The sequence below is a fragment of the Xiphophorus couchianus genome, chromosome 12, assembly GCF_001444195.1.
Source record: "Xiphophorus couchianus chromosome 12, X_couchianus-1.0, whole genome shotgun sequence".
NCBI lineage: Eukaryota > Metazoa > Chordata > Actinopteri > Cyprinodontiformes > Poeciliidae > Xiphophorus > Xiphophorus couchianus.
The window spans coordinates 16,178,390-16,194,440 of NC_040239.1; the positions used below are offsets into that span (position 1 = coordinate 16,178,390).

Consider the following 16,051-nt stretch of genomic DNA (forward strand, 5'->3'; position numbering starts at 1 on the left):
CAGCAGATAAGTTCTAAACCGCTGTGCTTGTAAGGAATAATTTTTTTTTTTTCCAATTATGAGTCTAATAAATACCCACCATATGAGTTTTTTTTAAACACACTGTTGTGTTGTTTTGGCCTGTTTGTTTTGTTTTTCAGATCATCTGCCCACACTTTTCAGTAAAGTCTTCTGGTCCACTTTAATCTCAGCCGCTCACCGCTCAGGTGAAATTTATCTACAAATGATTTCTCGATAGTATAGGTATGAAAGAATCTTTATGAACATAAATATTTTGCAGTTTTGAAACTAAGTTTTAAAAACCAATATCTACCTTTGATGCTTGTAACCACCCTTGTGCTTAGTTGGTAAGAAACGAAGTTAATGCAAAACAACATGAAGTGGACCTGGTTCACAAATGTACAAGGCATTTGCTAGACATTGCCATTAACTAAATTATTCTTATAGAAGTAAAAGCAGTACTTTGAAATTAACATGTAGAGTTTGCAAAACTCAACATGTTTTGACAGCTAACTAGCACAATTAGCTGTTGCCAACTCTGCTTGTGTTGTCACCAGGTCAGTTGTATAGTCGGTTCTTTTGTTTGCCTAATTATATCTGTTTTAAATGTGTGTATTAATAATTCAGTGGACTGTATTATTTCACTTGGCAGAAAGCAAAGTGCGGTGCAGTGAGCTGTGAGGGAGAGGAACAGAAAACCAACAAAAGTGAAAGTGGAGACAGGAGAAACAGGAGAAAGAAGTATGGGCCCTGGCAGCTTCTCGTCTCTACTTTCTCTGTCACTCAGACTTTCTTGTCCTGGCAGCCAATAAAGAGCCTACTGTGCCTCCATGGTAACCCCAACCCAATTGAAGCAATGATGGAGAGGACAAAACAACAGGAAACAGAATACAATATGGCCGTGGGCAAAATAATTTCTGTACAAGTTTTACTGGGTGTAACCGTCAGTTGAAAAACTAAAATTAGATTTAAGAGTGAGCTCGGTGATTCATGACTATATATATATATATATGTTGTCAGACACATTTATTGGCACCACTGGTAAAATTGTGTAACATGTCTTTAAATCAGTAGTGTAGTAGTAGTGTAATTACTTTTTTGTTGCAGTATTACTTTTTTCCCCCATTATTTTAGAAAAACGCATTCTTTGATTTGAGAAATAAGTTAAAAAATAATTGTTTTTAACAAAATGACCAAGAGCACAATTATTGGTACCCCTATTGATGATTGATTTTTAACTATTCCTTTGAAATAAATGTAAACAAAAAAACATGTAACATGTTTTGGTTACATGTTACATGAGGGCCTCCTTTGACTAGACTGCTGTTGCTCTTTTACTTTTGGACAGTTGTTTTGATGCACAGCGATAGCAAATAGACAGCTTTTTACAGCCAGGAGCAGCTTTTCAACATTTCAAAAAACTGAAATAATACCTGAACGACTGAAAATCCTGAATGAGTTAAATAGGGAATCAAACCATCTCTTCTATTCAAATGAGATTTGTGTGAACTCTGACAAACAAAATAAATGCAATGACAAGGATCCAACCAGAGAATCAGGAATGAAGTTTTACATGTTTCACTAGGACTTGGCTGAGGGATGGCATCCCTGATCCCAACATTTCTCTATCTTTCCCTCCATCAGATCAACTTTTCAACACTGGATGTGTAATCCAGGGCATGCTATGCTGTTCATGTAGTCTGGACATTCAATTGGAAGTTTTTTTGTCCGTATTATTAAAAAAGGGAGTTCACCGGTGTTATACTAGCACAATTAGCTGTTGCCAACTCTGCTTGTGTTGTCACCAAGTCAGTTGTTGCTTAGCTACAGACACAAGATCCTAATGCATTTGTGGGATTATGTGAAGATTTTAACCAAGCCTCAGTCTCTGCTACACTGCTCTACCAGCGAAAACGATGTTGGATTTGTTTTATGCAAATGTCAGGAATACATACACTTGTGTTGCAAGACCTCCTCGTGGCTAATTAGATTTTATTTTCCATGCTCATAATATAAACTCCTCATTCAGAGGCAAGTTGTAATGAAAATAATTGAGAGGACGATCATAGGAAGTTAAAGAAGCTTTGCAGGGTTGTTTTGAGGCTCTAGACTGGGATGCCCTCTGCCAACCGCGTTATGTGGGTAACACCATCCCCAACAGAGCAGTGACATGCTTCATCAGTGACCAACTCTGGGTCACCAGTAACCTGAAAGACCGGCCAAATAAGAAAAAAGGCTTACAGGCAGTAGCTGAAGTTCAAACATCAGCAGAGCAATTTAAGATGTGTGAGGTCAGTGATAATGAAGACACCACAGGCTTCTAGCTAAATAAGGATCAGAGAAACTGAAGTCTGGATAGAGCCAATGACGTAACATTCTTCAACAGGTTCATTTCAGGAAGAAACTCGGCACTCTCTTCTTCTGCCTTAGCCAAGCAGACTTCTCACACACATTTGACCCACAACTTTCCTGTCACACCACAAATCTGTTGTCTTCCATCTCTGGCATGTGTCCTGCTGCTTCATCATCATTGTTTTTAGCCAAATCAGGATATGCTGGTGCTCCTTTCGACTTCCCCTCCTACCCGTCAGTTTCTAGAAGTCACGAGAAGAGGCAGCTGGAGAGACTGAGCCAGAACAAGAAGGCAAGACAAGATGGTGTCAAGCCCAGAGTCCTGAAGGCCTGCGTTGAGCAGCTTTGTGTGGTTCTGCACCAGATGGTTCAGATCTTCTCTAAGTCTGTTTTGGAGAGTGCAGTCTCCTCATGCCATCATCTGTTGGGGGTAGCAGCCTCAGAGTCAGTGACTTAGAAAGCTCAACAAGCTGATAAAGGACACTGGATCTTTCCCGGAGCCTCTGGAGGCTTCATAAAATAAATAGACAATCCTGACTCCTGAGCTTCCTCTTCAACAGACTGTCTTACAACCAAATAATATAATCAGTCAGAGGCTTCTTGATTCCTGTAACTTAGACTGCTACAGGAGATCCTTGTGGCCTCCAGCCATCAACATCAGCAATGACTCTTTGTATAATAGTTACAAAGGTTTAAAAGGTTTCCATTTATGGAATCAGTCAGTTTCTTGATCTGCTGATGATCAACTTTATGTGCAGCAGCAAGCACAGCCTCTCAGACACTACTCTGAAGGGTGGATTGTTTTCCTTTACGGAAAATCTCCCATTTAAGACAGACCCACAAGTTCTCAATAGGGTTAGTTAATGTGAGAAACTGAGCTGCCTTTATTCTTTCATCTTGAAAGTCCTGCACTGCGTGGCTAGCAGTGGGGTACTTTGATACATCAGCAAAAAAACTCCTGCAGAAAAATAATCAGGATCAGCTTTATTCACCTTGCTTGTTTGTACACACAAGCAAGGAATTTGGCTTTGGTTCCTCTTGGTCTTCTTGAAAGATGCAGGCTTTTTTCTGTACCACATCAGTGCTGAGGCGCTATGAATGGTGGTGATGCTAAAAGGAAGAGGGGCCTCAAATCTAATTCTGCTCAAGTCCCTCTCTAACTTTGGGCTGGCCCTGGTGGGGATGAGCCTTTATGAGTGCCTTGCTGACAGCAGAGGGTCTGATTTTTGTGCCATTGGGAGTTTGTTAAAGAAAATCCATTAAAGGCTACTGCTTGTTACTTTTTGTGTCTGTATTGTTACACAAACCTATTACCTTTTAGGGTTATGTTGGAAATGGGATTCTCTCAGAACTCATAAACATCCAACATTTAGCGGTTCTGCTTTTATTAGAAGTTAATTATTCTTTGTTTAATTCCAGCTTGTTTAACTGCTGTGATGATATTGAGTTGGTATCTCTGCCACATCAGAGATAGCAAGTTGTTTGAATTTGTTGCTGAAAAATGTGCTATGCAAATAAAAGCCTTTCATCAGTACAACGTGTCTTATAGTCGGAGCTCCTTAACGTCCTTGTAAGAGATCACCAGTGACATGACATGGGATATGTTTGCTTTTATACTTCAAAGTCATTATGCTATGCTTTTTTGTGTGTTGTCAGTGGTGAGAATGTAGTCACCATTAGCTCCACATTAGCAAGAAAAGCCTCAGTTTGAGTCAGCAGCATCCTGTTGCTACCAGTTTATCTGATGGAGATGTCTGAGAGATATTTCCTAAAAGTACAAAAGTGTTTCCAGCCCCGTGGGCCTGTGGGCTGCACAAATTAGTTAATGGAATGGGCAAAATGCTTTCCTCTCCTGTATCTGCTGCAGTTACGTAAGAGCGCTCTCTGCGTAGTTCATTTAGGCTGACTGAGTGCTTGTTCAGAACGAGAGTGAGGGGAGGGAGTCCTCGTTTAACCTGGGCACATTACTGATTAATCTAAGCATAATTTGCATCTCAGGTTGTCTAATTTTGGATGTCAGAGCGAAGCACTGTGTTTATTGGAGGCAGCGTTGGTGCAAAATGCTGGGCTGATGAGCGCCGCTGAGACAGATAAAAAACAATTACTCCAATTTTCTAAGCAGATTGAAGTTTTCAGTAGTCACTTGAAAGCACCAGATTTTATTTGTGCTGAATTTAATTAGACGGTTGCTGGGTTATCCAATCTAAAACTTGCTATATTCTCCACTCCCTCAGAGCTTCGGTGTGACTCATTGAGATTCACTCATCTGGCCTGTGTCGTCTCATCTTTACCATAAATATCTTCTGCAGTTCGTTGAGGAAATAACTACCCACTTATTATTTTTTGTCAGGTACTTTCTAAAACTATTTCTGACATTGCAACAGGTATGTTTTATTTGCAGCTTTTACAGGGGCATCTCATTGAAGTAGAATATCATTGAAAAGTTCATTTGTTTTACAAATTTTATTCAACTCATAGATACATCACACACACAGAGGGACACTTTAAGCATTTTTAAATTAATTTTTATGCTGTGTACTTACATACTTTTAATGGTTAAGACTTAATAAAAGCTTAATGTGCAGTTTTTTTTGTAGGAAATTTGAAAATTGCACATGGACATGTAAAAAAATAAATAAATGTGAGTCTACTTCAAAGTACACATTCCCAGTATTTTTTCCTCTTTTCTTGCATGAATTTCTGAATCAATTCAACATGGGATAGAGGCAATCAGGTTTCAGGAAATCCCAGGTTAATAGTCGCCTTCAGCACGTCTTTATAACCATAACATCCTCTCAGTATTGTGGTCATGTCTGTTGCTCAAATTTCTTTTTCTACAACACTTTTTTTTTTTGAAGCCTGTGTTTGGATGGAGCAATCTGTGAACAGCCAGTGTCTTAAGACACAAATGTCCTGCCGTGTTGTACTCTCCTTATGCAGTCTGGCAGTGACTGTCTACTGGACAACTGTCAAGTCAGCAGTCTTTCTAGTGATGTGTAGGCCATTTGATAATAGTTCTGTATTATTCTTTTCCTCATAGTCTCATGTAATACTGATTTTCAAGAACAGTAAAACCTTAAGAGAGATTAATTCTTGAAACATTTCACCCCTTTGGTTTCTGGTAATTTTAGGGGGTTTATGGATTGCAACCAATAAAATCCAAAATGTAATATTTGAAGAAAATGTCATGTTTACAGCAAAATAAAAGAAAGAATATTTTCAATACAGAAATGTACTATAAATTATATGCACTTGGTCAATGTGTTAGACATGAATTGCTGCATCAATGTGGAGTGACATGGACTTAATTTTACTCTGTTGAGATGTCTCATCTTCCCCTTGGGCTTAACATAACAATACATTCAAAGCTATTCTTATCCCTGTTGCTTAAGCACCTTTTATAACATACTTCTTTCTTCCACTAAGCTTTTAATTGAAAGTTCTCTGAAACAATTTAACAAAGAGCTTTTTGGTTTTCCTTCCATGTGTAATGCCATTAGCTGACAAATATCAGCTGACTTCATGGTGGTTATATAGACCACAGTGTGGCCATAACATAATATGGCTCTATTATGTTATGTCATGTAAGATTCTAATTCAATATCTGTTGACTATATTTGCTGTTTTTGAGATCTGCCTGTGTAATCATGTGACATCTTCATACTAAGGGACAAGTTGTGACTTGCATTTATATTCCCCAAGTTATATGTAAATTAATGACATATATTCAAAAGTCATCTTCATAAAGAAAGAAGTTATAAGAAGTTGAGATTGATTTGATATGTTAGACTGGTTTGCTTTTAGTACTTGAGGTTTAGATTCTCTCTCTTCTGTGGTTTCTTCGTTCATTTCCTCCCCATCTTTGGATCGTTTCTAGAAGCAGCTCTCACTGAGTTACTGTGGGAGGAAGAGAGGATGAGGAGAAGGAACACGGTGGAGGAGATGCACACAGGGTATCAAGTATTTTTAGCTTTCCCTTTGCACTTCCAGGATAAGTAAAGAACAAGGGCACATTGCGCATCCAATTCTTGCTGAAGGGCATGGGAACAAGAGGGACAGTGACCAACTTACAGGGTGTTTAGAGGAGCTTCACAGGTTTACTGTAAATTCCTCAAGATGAGAGTTTACTAATAGTTTCCCGCTGCATGTCACTGAAGCTTTTCATTCAGGCCTCACTTTATTGCATATAAAGGACATTCAGGAGTATTAAAACCTCAGTTAGTATAGATTATGATTTCAGCTGCAAACAAAGAATCCTGGCTGCCTCTTAAACAGAATAAAAAGGGAAATGTTTGCTCACTTATTCTGTGCTTTATTGAAGTGAAACAAAGGAACATTTGGTCTTTGTCCACCCTAACTCTTTTCCACTCCTCTTGTAAATATTCTATTTTCTCTGGATTTATCAAAGGATCCACTTAGATGTTGATGACATGAAGTTTTTAATAGATTTATATTTAAAGATTAAAGTAGCCAGTGTGTCTGAAAAGAGTTCAAGTAAATCAGTTCTGTCCTATGTCAAACAGAAGAACTCCTTTTTAGTTTTTTTATGTGTTAGACATTTTATTAAATATAAACTGCCCTTTTTTTACCTTTTCTTTTGGCTTGAGATGCACCATTTTATAAGACAGAGATCGGAACTGGCCAATTATCCCTTGAATGTCTCCAGTTGATAATTGGTGAATTAAATAATAATAAAAAATCTTATATATTGAATCCATCAAAACTTAGAACTCAAACTTGTCTTGGTTTATAGCAACAGTATTTACTATTATGAATAAATGTTTTATTTAATAAAATTTATGTGATGGATTAGGACAAGCTTTGAAAAACAGTTTGTTTCCTTACGCATTTCTTCTTCTTTTGCTTTTTAGAACATTTGCATGTTTTATATAATCAAACATTTTTTCTAGGTATTATTGGTCTTCAAGTTATTTAGAGCTTATATCAAAGAAAGGCCTGATTACTGCCTGACCTGTAGAATAAAAAATATCTGACAACATAAAGTAGGCTGAAAAATCAACACATTAAGCCCTTTTCTAAAAACATTTATGAACAGGTGAGAAAATATTTCATATATTTATTCTATTTCCCTGAATTAAAAGTTTGTGGTCACGATGTATTAATAAATAGAAACAGATCTAATGTTTGAGGAATCAGGAGACAAAAGTTACCATTTTTTGGAAGATGTTTGTCCAAAGCTCCTTATGTCTGGTTTAAAACTAACACAATGTTATTAAAAGAAAAAAAAAACTCTTACTGATATTAACACATGGTGTTGATAATATGATCGTTTGGGGCTGCTTTGCTGATGAAATTAAGATTTTGGAGTGGGCTAGTCAAAGTCAGATTTTAGTCTGATGGAGATGCAGTGACGTCCCCCTTAATCAGATCGGTCATGCTCAAAAATCTCAAAAAGCAGAAGAAATTCCTTCCTGTTTTATAGGATATGAAACTCCTAATAATTTCAATCAGCAGGTCAGAGCTGCTGCTTTGGGCTGGAAATGCCTGAAATGTACTTTACTTTAAGGCCAACGCAGTGGCTGACTATTTGCTTACGGTTTCCACTTTTAAAGAAATTTAGCCTGCATGCAGCCCCTGCTCTTCTAACTCCTGAAGGATTCACCAAGCTCTTCGCTCCTCCACCTCCCTCTGTACTCCAGAGGTCTTAGGCTCTTCCTTTGACGACAAAGCCCAGCTGTTGCTCTTTATCCTGGGGCATGCACCCTCTCTGCTGTGCATATAGTCCCCCTGTCTTATGTCATATGCTGCCTTCGCAGACAGATATTTTAATGCAACTTGACATTATTGTGGTAAAGGACAGACCGAAAGGGCAAAGAGTTCTGTGTAATGGAAAATGTGGCTTTTTCATTTTCTGAAAAAGCTGCTTCTCTTCTATGTCACTTAAATTTCTTGCTGCCACATATTTAATCCAGTCCTGTCCGCAGATGTCCTCCGATTTGTGACAAATTCCTTCAAAAAAAGTTATTTGTGATCTTTAGTGCCCAATTTTCAGTAGTTTTCTGCACCTTCTGGTGCTTGGTCCTGTCTCAGGTTGCACTTTTTAATGACCTGCAGGAACAAGGATGGGAAGAAGAATAAAACACTATTACAAAGTATGCGGTAGTTATGGTTAGCTTCAGTTTGTTGAAATCGGAGCAGAAACATTACAGCCTGCTTTGTGATGAGCCCTGTGCATTGGCGTTTGCCGTTGTTGCGTCACTGACTAGAGGGGGGCAGAGACTGTATTTTTAGATGGGAATGAACATATTCTCTGAACGAACGTCAGGCACTCTGCTTACGTATGCTTGGATTATTGTGACTGAGCTATTTTTAAGCTGTGTGTGTGAGTGCCTTTTTTTTTCTGGGTCAAGCATGGTGCCAGTCCTCTCCGGAGGATGCTGGTGGATAGACCAGCGCACATCCAGTGCTGTGCACAGCATCGGTGTTGAACTCCAAAGTAAGAGTGGGAAAGCAAATGGGTTCACATCCGAAAGAGCAAAGGCTGTTTAAAGACAACTTAGTGCAAAGAGGAGAATTAACTATATCCTGAGATGGTTTTAATCTGAACAACATCAGTAAAAGAAACTTAAAAAACTACAAGTGTTTAAATACAGCTATTTAAAAAGCTACAGGTTAAAGGTAGTTTTTTTTTTTGTCCGTTCTGTTTCGTTGCTTGCATTAGTTTACAAAACTGAGCCAAGACTTGGATTATATAATAATAAAAACGTATTTTATTGATCCAGTAAGAAAATACTTCATATATTTATTAGTACATCAAATTGAATCTTGTTTAGTCAAAATAAAAACTGTTCATATTATGGCTCTCTACCCAGAGCGCCATCCTGTTTTGAGTCTGCATTTGCACTTGCACTTTAATCTGGGTTTTTTTTCCTTATTTTTAGGGATTCTTGTTGCGCTCTTGTCTCACAGCAAATGTCTTGATCATTCAGCTGTGGGTTGGAGCCTTTCTGTGTGTGGTTTGCATGTTCTCATGTCACATGTGAGGGTTTTTTCCAGGCACTTCTGTTTCCTCCAACAGTCACCGTGCACTTCTTTATGGTTCTAAGTCACTCCCAGGTGTGTCTGTGTTTGTCTGGTTGTTTGTCCCGGTGTGTCTCCTTGTCTGTGATGGACTGGTCATCTGTCTCAGCTTTCCTCCACCCAATAATAAACAAATAAATGTTTTATTAGAAAGATCATGTGGTGGTTTTAAGTTGGTTTTTTGGATTTATTGTTTCTGTTCAGGTCTAACCAAAAGTGAGCCTTCAATGAATAATTAAAGGCTCACTTTAAATGAACTGCTTCAGCATCTCTACAAATCAGTGGACTTTACTAGAACCCCAGATGTTTTCTGGTGGACAGATCGAGACCAGATTTGCTTTTATTCCTATTTTTATTCTTCTAAATTCCTAGTGTCACTTCCTTTTAGGCGGCTGCCTGTCATTGACTAGAACTGGGGCTTCCTGTGGCCAGGCTCTGGCACACTAGATGTCAGCAGCATTTCGTTTGACATTTTCCATTGAGTGATGTGCAAATGTGTTCATCTTGCCTCTGAATACAAATATGCTCAGGATTTGTTGACACATTTTTAAGTTTCATGTGAAGATTGAAGTGTTGACCTTCCTCTCCTAAGCTTGGTTCCCATTTCTGAAGACCTTTGTGACTGTTAGGCTTTTCTTCAGGGCCTCCACAGCTAGCCTAGTTTTTTCCAAGTGTTTCCCAAGAGTGCAGTTATTTTCAGCAAAGCGTGGCGTTCTGCTCCGATTTTCCTGCTGCATTGGTCCTGCATGTAAACCAAAGAGGTCTCCACATGAAAAATGCATACAGTAGAACAAAATGTTAATGCTCCTTTAACCAGATCGCTGTGGAGAAATTGTCATGCTTTTATTGCTGTGGTACATGAGCTTGTTAGCTCGCTCATGTTGTTTTCAGTGAGGTGTTGCAGGAGCTATCAGTCAATAGGAGGAGGAACAGGAATATTGGTTACACCAGGAGCTGCTCTTTGCTTGCTGGGTAAGTGACGCACTGGGAATATTAGTGTAATTAAAGTGATTACACTGAATGGCTAAGCTCCAGAGCTTTGTCCAGCTGCTGCCAAAGGTCAGATATTAGTTAAGATTGTGGTCATTCAAGCCTGTGTTGTCAAATTTTCCCACTGAAATGTAAGCTGTGACATGATATTTACTTCAACTTTCATTGTATGGAAGTTCTGGTTATTTTTTGTTTATTTTCAGCTTGACCATAGTCATAGTTTTTGCTCTTTTGAGTGACTCCTGGAGCTCTTCTGTTTAATGCATTATGTACATCTTAATAAATTAGAATCTAATTTATTTTAGTAATTAGTTTATAGAAAAGGCATTATGTATTTTCCATGCACATGCAATGCAATTTGATGTTTCGAAATGGGCTTCTGTCTGTTTTAAGAAGCTCCTATTTTTCCAAACATTCCACCTTCAGCACATCATCACAACGATGCTCCTCCATTGCGCCATTTACAACTGTTCTTAAGAGTGTTGGACTGAGAAATATTTTGTATTATGAGGTCTGGAGATGTGCTGTTCCACCAGATGTTTGCTAATTGCTGCTGCCACTAGTCTGGTGGAGCTGAGCCTGGATACTGCAGCTCAAAAAAGACAATTTGACATAACACCCCCTGCTTTAAAAAACACATACTTGCATATTAAAGGATGTGAACAAAGTGATATATTTAAAGCATTTTTCACATACTTTTGATAATTTATAATGAAAAACCACAAATTCAGTTTTTCAGAAAATGCGATATTTACATAAGACCAATAAAAAATATTTTCTAATGCAATAATATGAAAAAATGTGAACCTTGAGCAGCTTGGATTCTGTCTGTCTCCACTTTTCAATCCGACTCTTGGGCAGTTATCGCCATAAAAAAAGTCCAAAAGAGAACTGAGAAAAATCCAAGTCCACTTTCTCTTTAGCCCAGATGTTCCTGATGTTTCAGGTTCAGGACTTGTTTGGACTGAGGAATGCCACAGAGTGCCATGCCCTATACTCTGCTGTGTGGCTCTCGACTTCAGCTACACTCCTCACTCAACCAGCTTCTATAAAAGTGACTTTTTCAGGCTTCCCCTCCTTTTGAAGAGTGTTGGTGTGTCGTCTTGACACATGTCGACTCAGCAGTCCTCCTCTTGATTATACTATAACATGTCAGTGTTAAAAAGCCCATTTTAATTACGTTTATGCTACATTCTGGTTTTTCATGAGCAAAATTTTGGATTTCATTAGTTGTATTAATCAAAAATAGCAGAAATACCTGCTTCCAATATTTCAATCTGCATAATGAATCTACGTACGAGTCTCATTTTCTGAAGAAATTGCTGAAATAACTTTGTGATGAAATCCAAACTTCTATTTCTAAGTTGGAGAATATAAAAGGTGACTGTGGCCTGGCCTGTTTTTTCTGCCAGTAGCTTCACCTTTATGAGCTAAAAAAGAGTGTCCTTGTACGAGCATTATTCATTTGGTCGCCACCGTTCCTTCCTCTGATGGGTATCGCTCTTTTTGCATCAACTCATCTTCAGTTGATCTGTTGCCTTGGCTGACATTTAGGAGGCTTCACTGAGATAAACTTATGTACACTATGACTCTGCACAGATACGGCCTTCATTTGTACTAACTTAGCTTAGGAGAGTTGGTATTTCTGCACTGGTTAAAACAGACTTCTGCAACTCACGCCACCCACATGCTGCACATGTATAGCCCACACCTACCTCTATCTGCCCAGTGGTTGGAAAGCAAAGCTTTGTGTAACTCGGATGGAGCTATTTGTGAAACCTTGGTTGTGCAAAGTTATGTAAAGTTCCTCACTAAACTAATCCCTCGGTTGCCGAGTGAGGTACTCCATGTGACGATGCCGGAGCGATGGGGTGGACTGGGCAGTGGCCGCTGATTTTATCCAGGTAACGGCAGATTTTAGAGATGCGATGCCTCAGATGCTAGAGCTTCCCGCCAATGCCAAGGCTTGGACCAAACAGGCAGAAACTATACCTGTTCCTCTCTCCTCTTCTTCATCATTTGTGCTTTTGAAATGTTTTTTTTTTCTTGTTTGCAGCTTTCTTCTTTAATTTATTTCAAGTATCAAGAGGTGTGTTAAGATGCAGATTGACACGATTGATTTTGAAAAGTAATGGGGTTTTTTTTTCAATTTAGCTTTAAGAAATGTTTGTGTTTTCCTTCTATCTACAGGAGCTATCCATGCAGACTTCAGCCGGTGATCTGACGAGTCACATATAAGAGTAACCGGAGCCTCTCCTCTTCCCTCTCCCCATCCCTTCCCTCACTCCTCCCTCCCCCTTTCCCCGTTTCCTCGTCACTCTTCTTCCTGATTCCCCTCTTACCCCCATCTGCTCCAAGATTCACCATGCTCATTAAGGAGTATCGCATCCCCATGCCCCTGAGTGTGGAGGAGTACCGCATTGCCCAGCTCTACATGATCCAGGTGAGGTAACAGCACAACACATGGCCCACCTAATTTTCACCTACACACTCACACCAACCAACCACCAGACGTGAGAAAGTAGGAAAAAAAGAAAATGGTGAGCCAAGTGAAGCAAATGAGGACAAGATAAGCCAGCAGGGGAAATTTTTCAACAGCTCACACGATTACAGAATGATTGGTCACAAGTTGTGTAATGCAGAAAGAGTAGAAGAACAAAGAGTGCTTTTAGGCTGATAGATTATCCAATTGAACCTCCTAAACTGGCTGGTTTTAATTGACATAGACTGCATGTTTGTGCATGGGGGTGGCTGTTACCTACCAGACATGGTTGTGATTCGGACTGACATGGATGACCAGATTTTCAGTGTAAAGTTGCAGCGCTTTGCTAAAGTATTCACACCCCCTAAATTCTAAAATTAAAATTTTGTCAACCACAGAAATCATTGAGATTTTATCTGCTAAATGAGCACTAAATAGTGTGCTTCTGTTTTCTGGAAGAAAGCTTGAAGATATTTTTCATGCATATGCGTCTCTATTTACCCCACTTTACTCTGATACCCCTAAGTAAAATCCATCACAGCCCATTTGTCTTCAGTAGTCATTTACCTCAGTAAATGGGTTTGTAACTTAGTTTCACTACAAACACAGCTCTTCCATAAAGACCTCAGAGTTTTGTTAGAAAACAAACAGCATCATAAAGATCAGAGTGGACAGGTCAGGAGTAAAGTTATGTAGTTAGGTTAGAAAACAATATTCCAAGCTGCTAAAGTATCACAGATGCCTGATCCACCCATCATCCAAGAATGTAAATAACTGGAGCATGAAAGAAATAAAGAAGGAGTCAAGAGGCTCATTTGGAGGAGCTGCAGAGATCCAAAGCTCAGTTGGGAAAAATCTGTTGATGAGACAATGATGTAGCAAGAAGAAAGTCATTGTTAAAACCAGAGGAGCAGCCATGTTTGATGGCTCACAGCAAATATGTGGAAGAAGATCAAATGAGAACAAACTTGAACCTTTTGGCCTATATGCAAAATGCTGTATGGTGGCTCATGGTGGCGTGAGCACCATGCTTTGAAGATGCAGAAAAGTTGGTGAGAGCTGACGGTACGGTGGATGGAGCTAAATACAGATAAGTCCTAAAAGAAAACCGGCGAGTGACTTTAAAAGATTTGAGACTGTATTGAAGGTTTACCGATGATGACCCTGAACTTACGGCCAGAGCTACAATGGTACGATTTAGATCAGGTGTTAGGATGGCCTAATCAAAGACCAGACCTAAATTTTATGTTGCATAAAACTCAAAGTAGTAATTGCAGGGAAAATGGATCTGTATAAACTATTGAGTAGAAGTGCAGAATAAAGATCTATTTCACAATATGGACTCCTTTTTGTTGGTGTATTAAATAAAGTCCCAATAAAAGACACAGAGAGGTTGTAAAATTCCTCTCTGGGGTTGTAAATTTGCAAAATGTGAAAAGGGAAAAGGAAAATTACTGTGTAAAGCTTTAGTTATTCTGCTCAAAAACTTATTTTATTATTATTATTATTTTACTTATTATTATTCCTGTTACTTGTGCAAATAAAGCTGTACTTATTTAACCTTGGGTTATTTTACAATATGCTATTTGACCCTGCTTGTAACTCAGATTGTGATTAAAAAAGGATTTTATCTACCTCTTGTTTAGAAACACTGAATATCTACATGTAGTTGAGTTTTTTACAAGAGGCACAGCAGTCTTGACCTGGTTAGGTAATATGTATATCGTATGATGCATGACAGATACAGTCATGTTTGATCAGGCGTTGACGGTCAGAAAACTCAACAACCAGCGAAATGTTTAATGAAGGAAAATGTACAGCAGCATCAAGTGAATCAACATTAACTTCCTCCTTTAGTCAACACAAAGCAACATTTAGACTCTCGCATGAGTTTACTTAAGTGTCTTTCCACTCCAACAAACACGAGAGGGAACATTTTATATGAGCTCAAACTCTAAACCCTTGTTTCTTTAGTATTTTTGTAAAAGCGTGAATGTAGTTGTGGGGTATTAATCCTGTGAAACATTTTAGTTCTGATCCACTTTGTCCCCAGACGGGCTCTCTACGGGCAACCCGACACAAACAACGTGTGAACAGATTTACGCTGAGTTTCTCTTTGGAAAAGCGACTCAGGCTGCGTCCGCTGGCAGTTTTACCGTGTTACATTGATGACCCATGGTTACCTTTTTCACTGACCTCACCATCTCTACACAGCTTCGCTGCTGTAAGGCTTCTGTCACCATGGCAACCGTGACATCAGCAGCATGCCGGTGGTCAGGTTTTGCTCATGAGAGTGAATGAAAAGAGGAAATGGTGGGTAAAAAAGACAGGGCTGCGAGGAAAGAATGGGAAGAAACAAAGAACGCTTGCCTGTCTTGCGCTGCCGTAGGTTACCAGGGCAGCAGCCACACGTAGGCCCGCCTGACGCCAATCCACTGTAGACCTCATGGATGAAGACAGGGCCTTAGGACATCTTAGCCATGTCTGCACCTCGCTCAGCACGCCCACTCCATCTCCACTTATTTCCGTTGCCCTTCTGCCACTTTCTAATTTGATAGCCAGCCGATCATTTCTTCATTGCTCTGCAGGGATTTGTAGTAATGAGCAAAGAAAATGCATCAAGACAGGATTAAATATTAGACCATTCTACTGTGGCTCATCTGTTTGCGCTGGATGTTCAGGTTTTGACTTTGCAGCTTCTGTTTGTCTTTGGAGCTCAGTGCATCTCTAACAGGAAACATGGCTCAGTAAGTCGACAGCAGTGAGAATGAACCAGGATGTGACTCCCATCCTGTCACTGCAGAGGTATCTAAACACCAAGACATATAGTTGTGTCTGACAAAATGTATCTTTTGACACAGAAACTTTAATTGTGTTCCCTGGCCCGATGAAATAAGAAGGTTTTCCTAGTCTTCTCTGTTCAGGCTTGCAACGCACCAGAGTTATATTCACTTTCATGTCCAAAATTGAGAAATGTCTAAAAATACAAAACTCTGATACAGGCAAGCACCAGGCAGTTGAAAACTCAGCTGAAAGTTACTGAAGCGTTGCAGTGTGTTGTACGGACCACCAACCCTGATCATCAGTCTGTAACACTTTGTTGAAAGCACTGATACAGTCTGCTCCTGTTCTGACATGCTTTGCTACTCTGATGTGTATGGACCTGGGCCATTTCTCCCTGCAACT

At 39.3% G+C, this 16,051-nt stretch overlaps 1 protein-coding gene across 5 annotated transcripts in view; it reads left to right on the top strand.

The window, feature by feature from the left end:
* LOC114154533 (membrane-associated phosphatidylinositol transfer protein 2) overlaps positions 1-16,051 on the top strand; it is a 52,589-nt gene that overhangs the window by 8,815 nt on the left and 27,723 nt on the right. For all 5 annotated transcript variants that reach the window (XM_028033696.1, XM_028033698.1, XM_028033700.1 and 2 more), the window contains exon 2: positions 12,574-12,826. In XM_028033696.1, coding sequence (XP_027889497.1) covers positions 12,749-12,826 — 78 coding nt within the window. In that variant the 5' untranslated portion in view covers positions 12,574-12,748. The remainder of the gene's footprint in view (positions 1-12,573; positions 12,827-16,051) is intronic.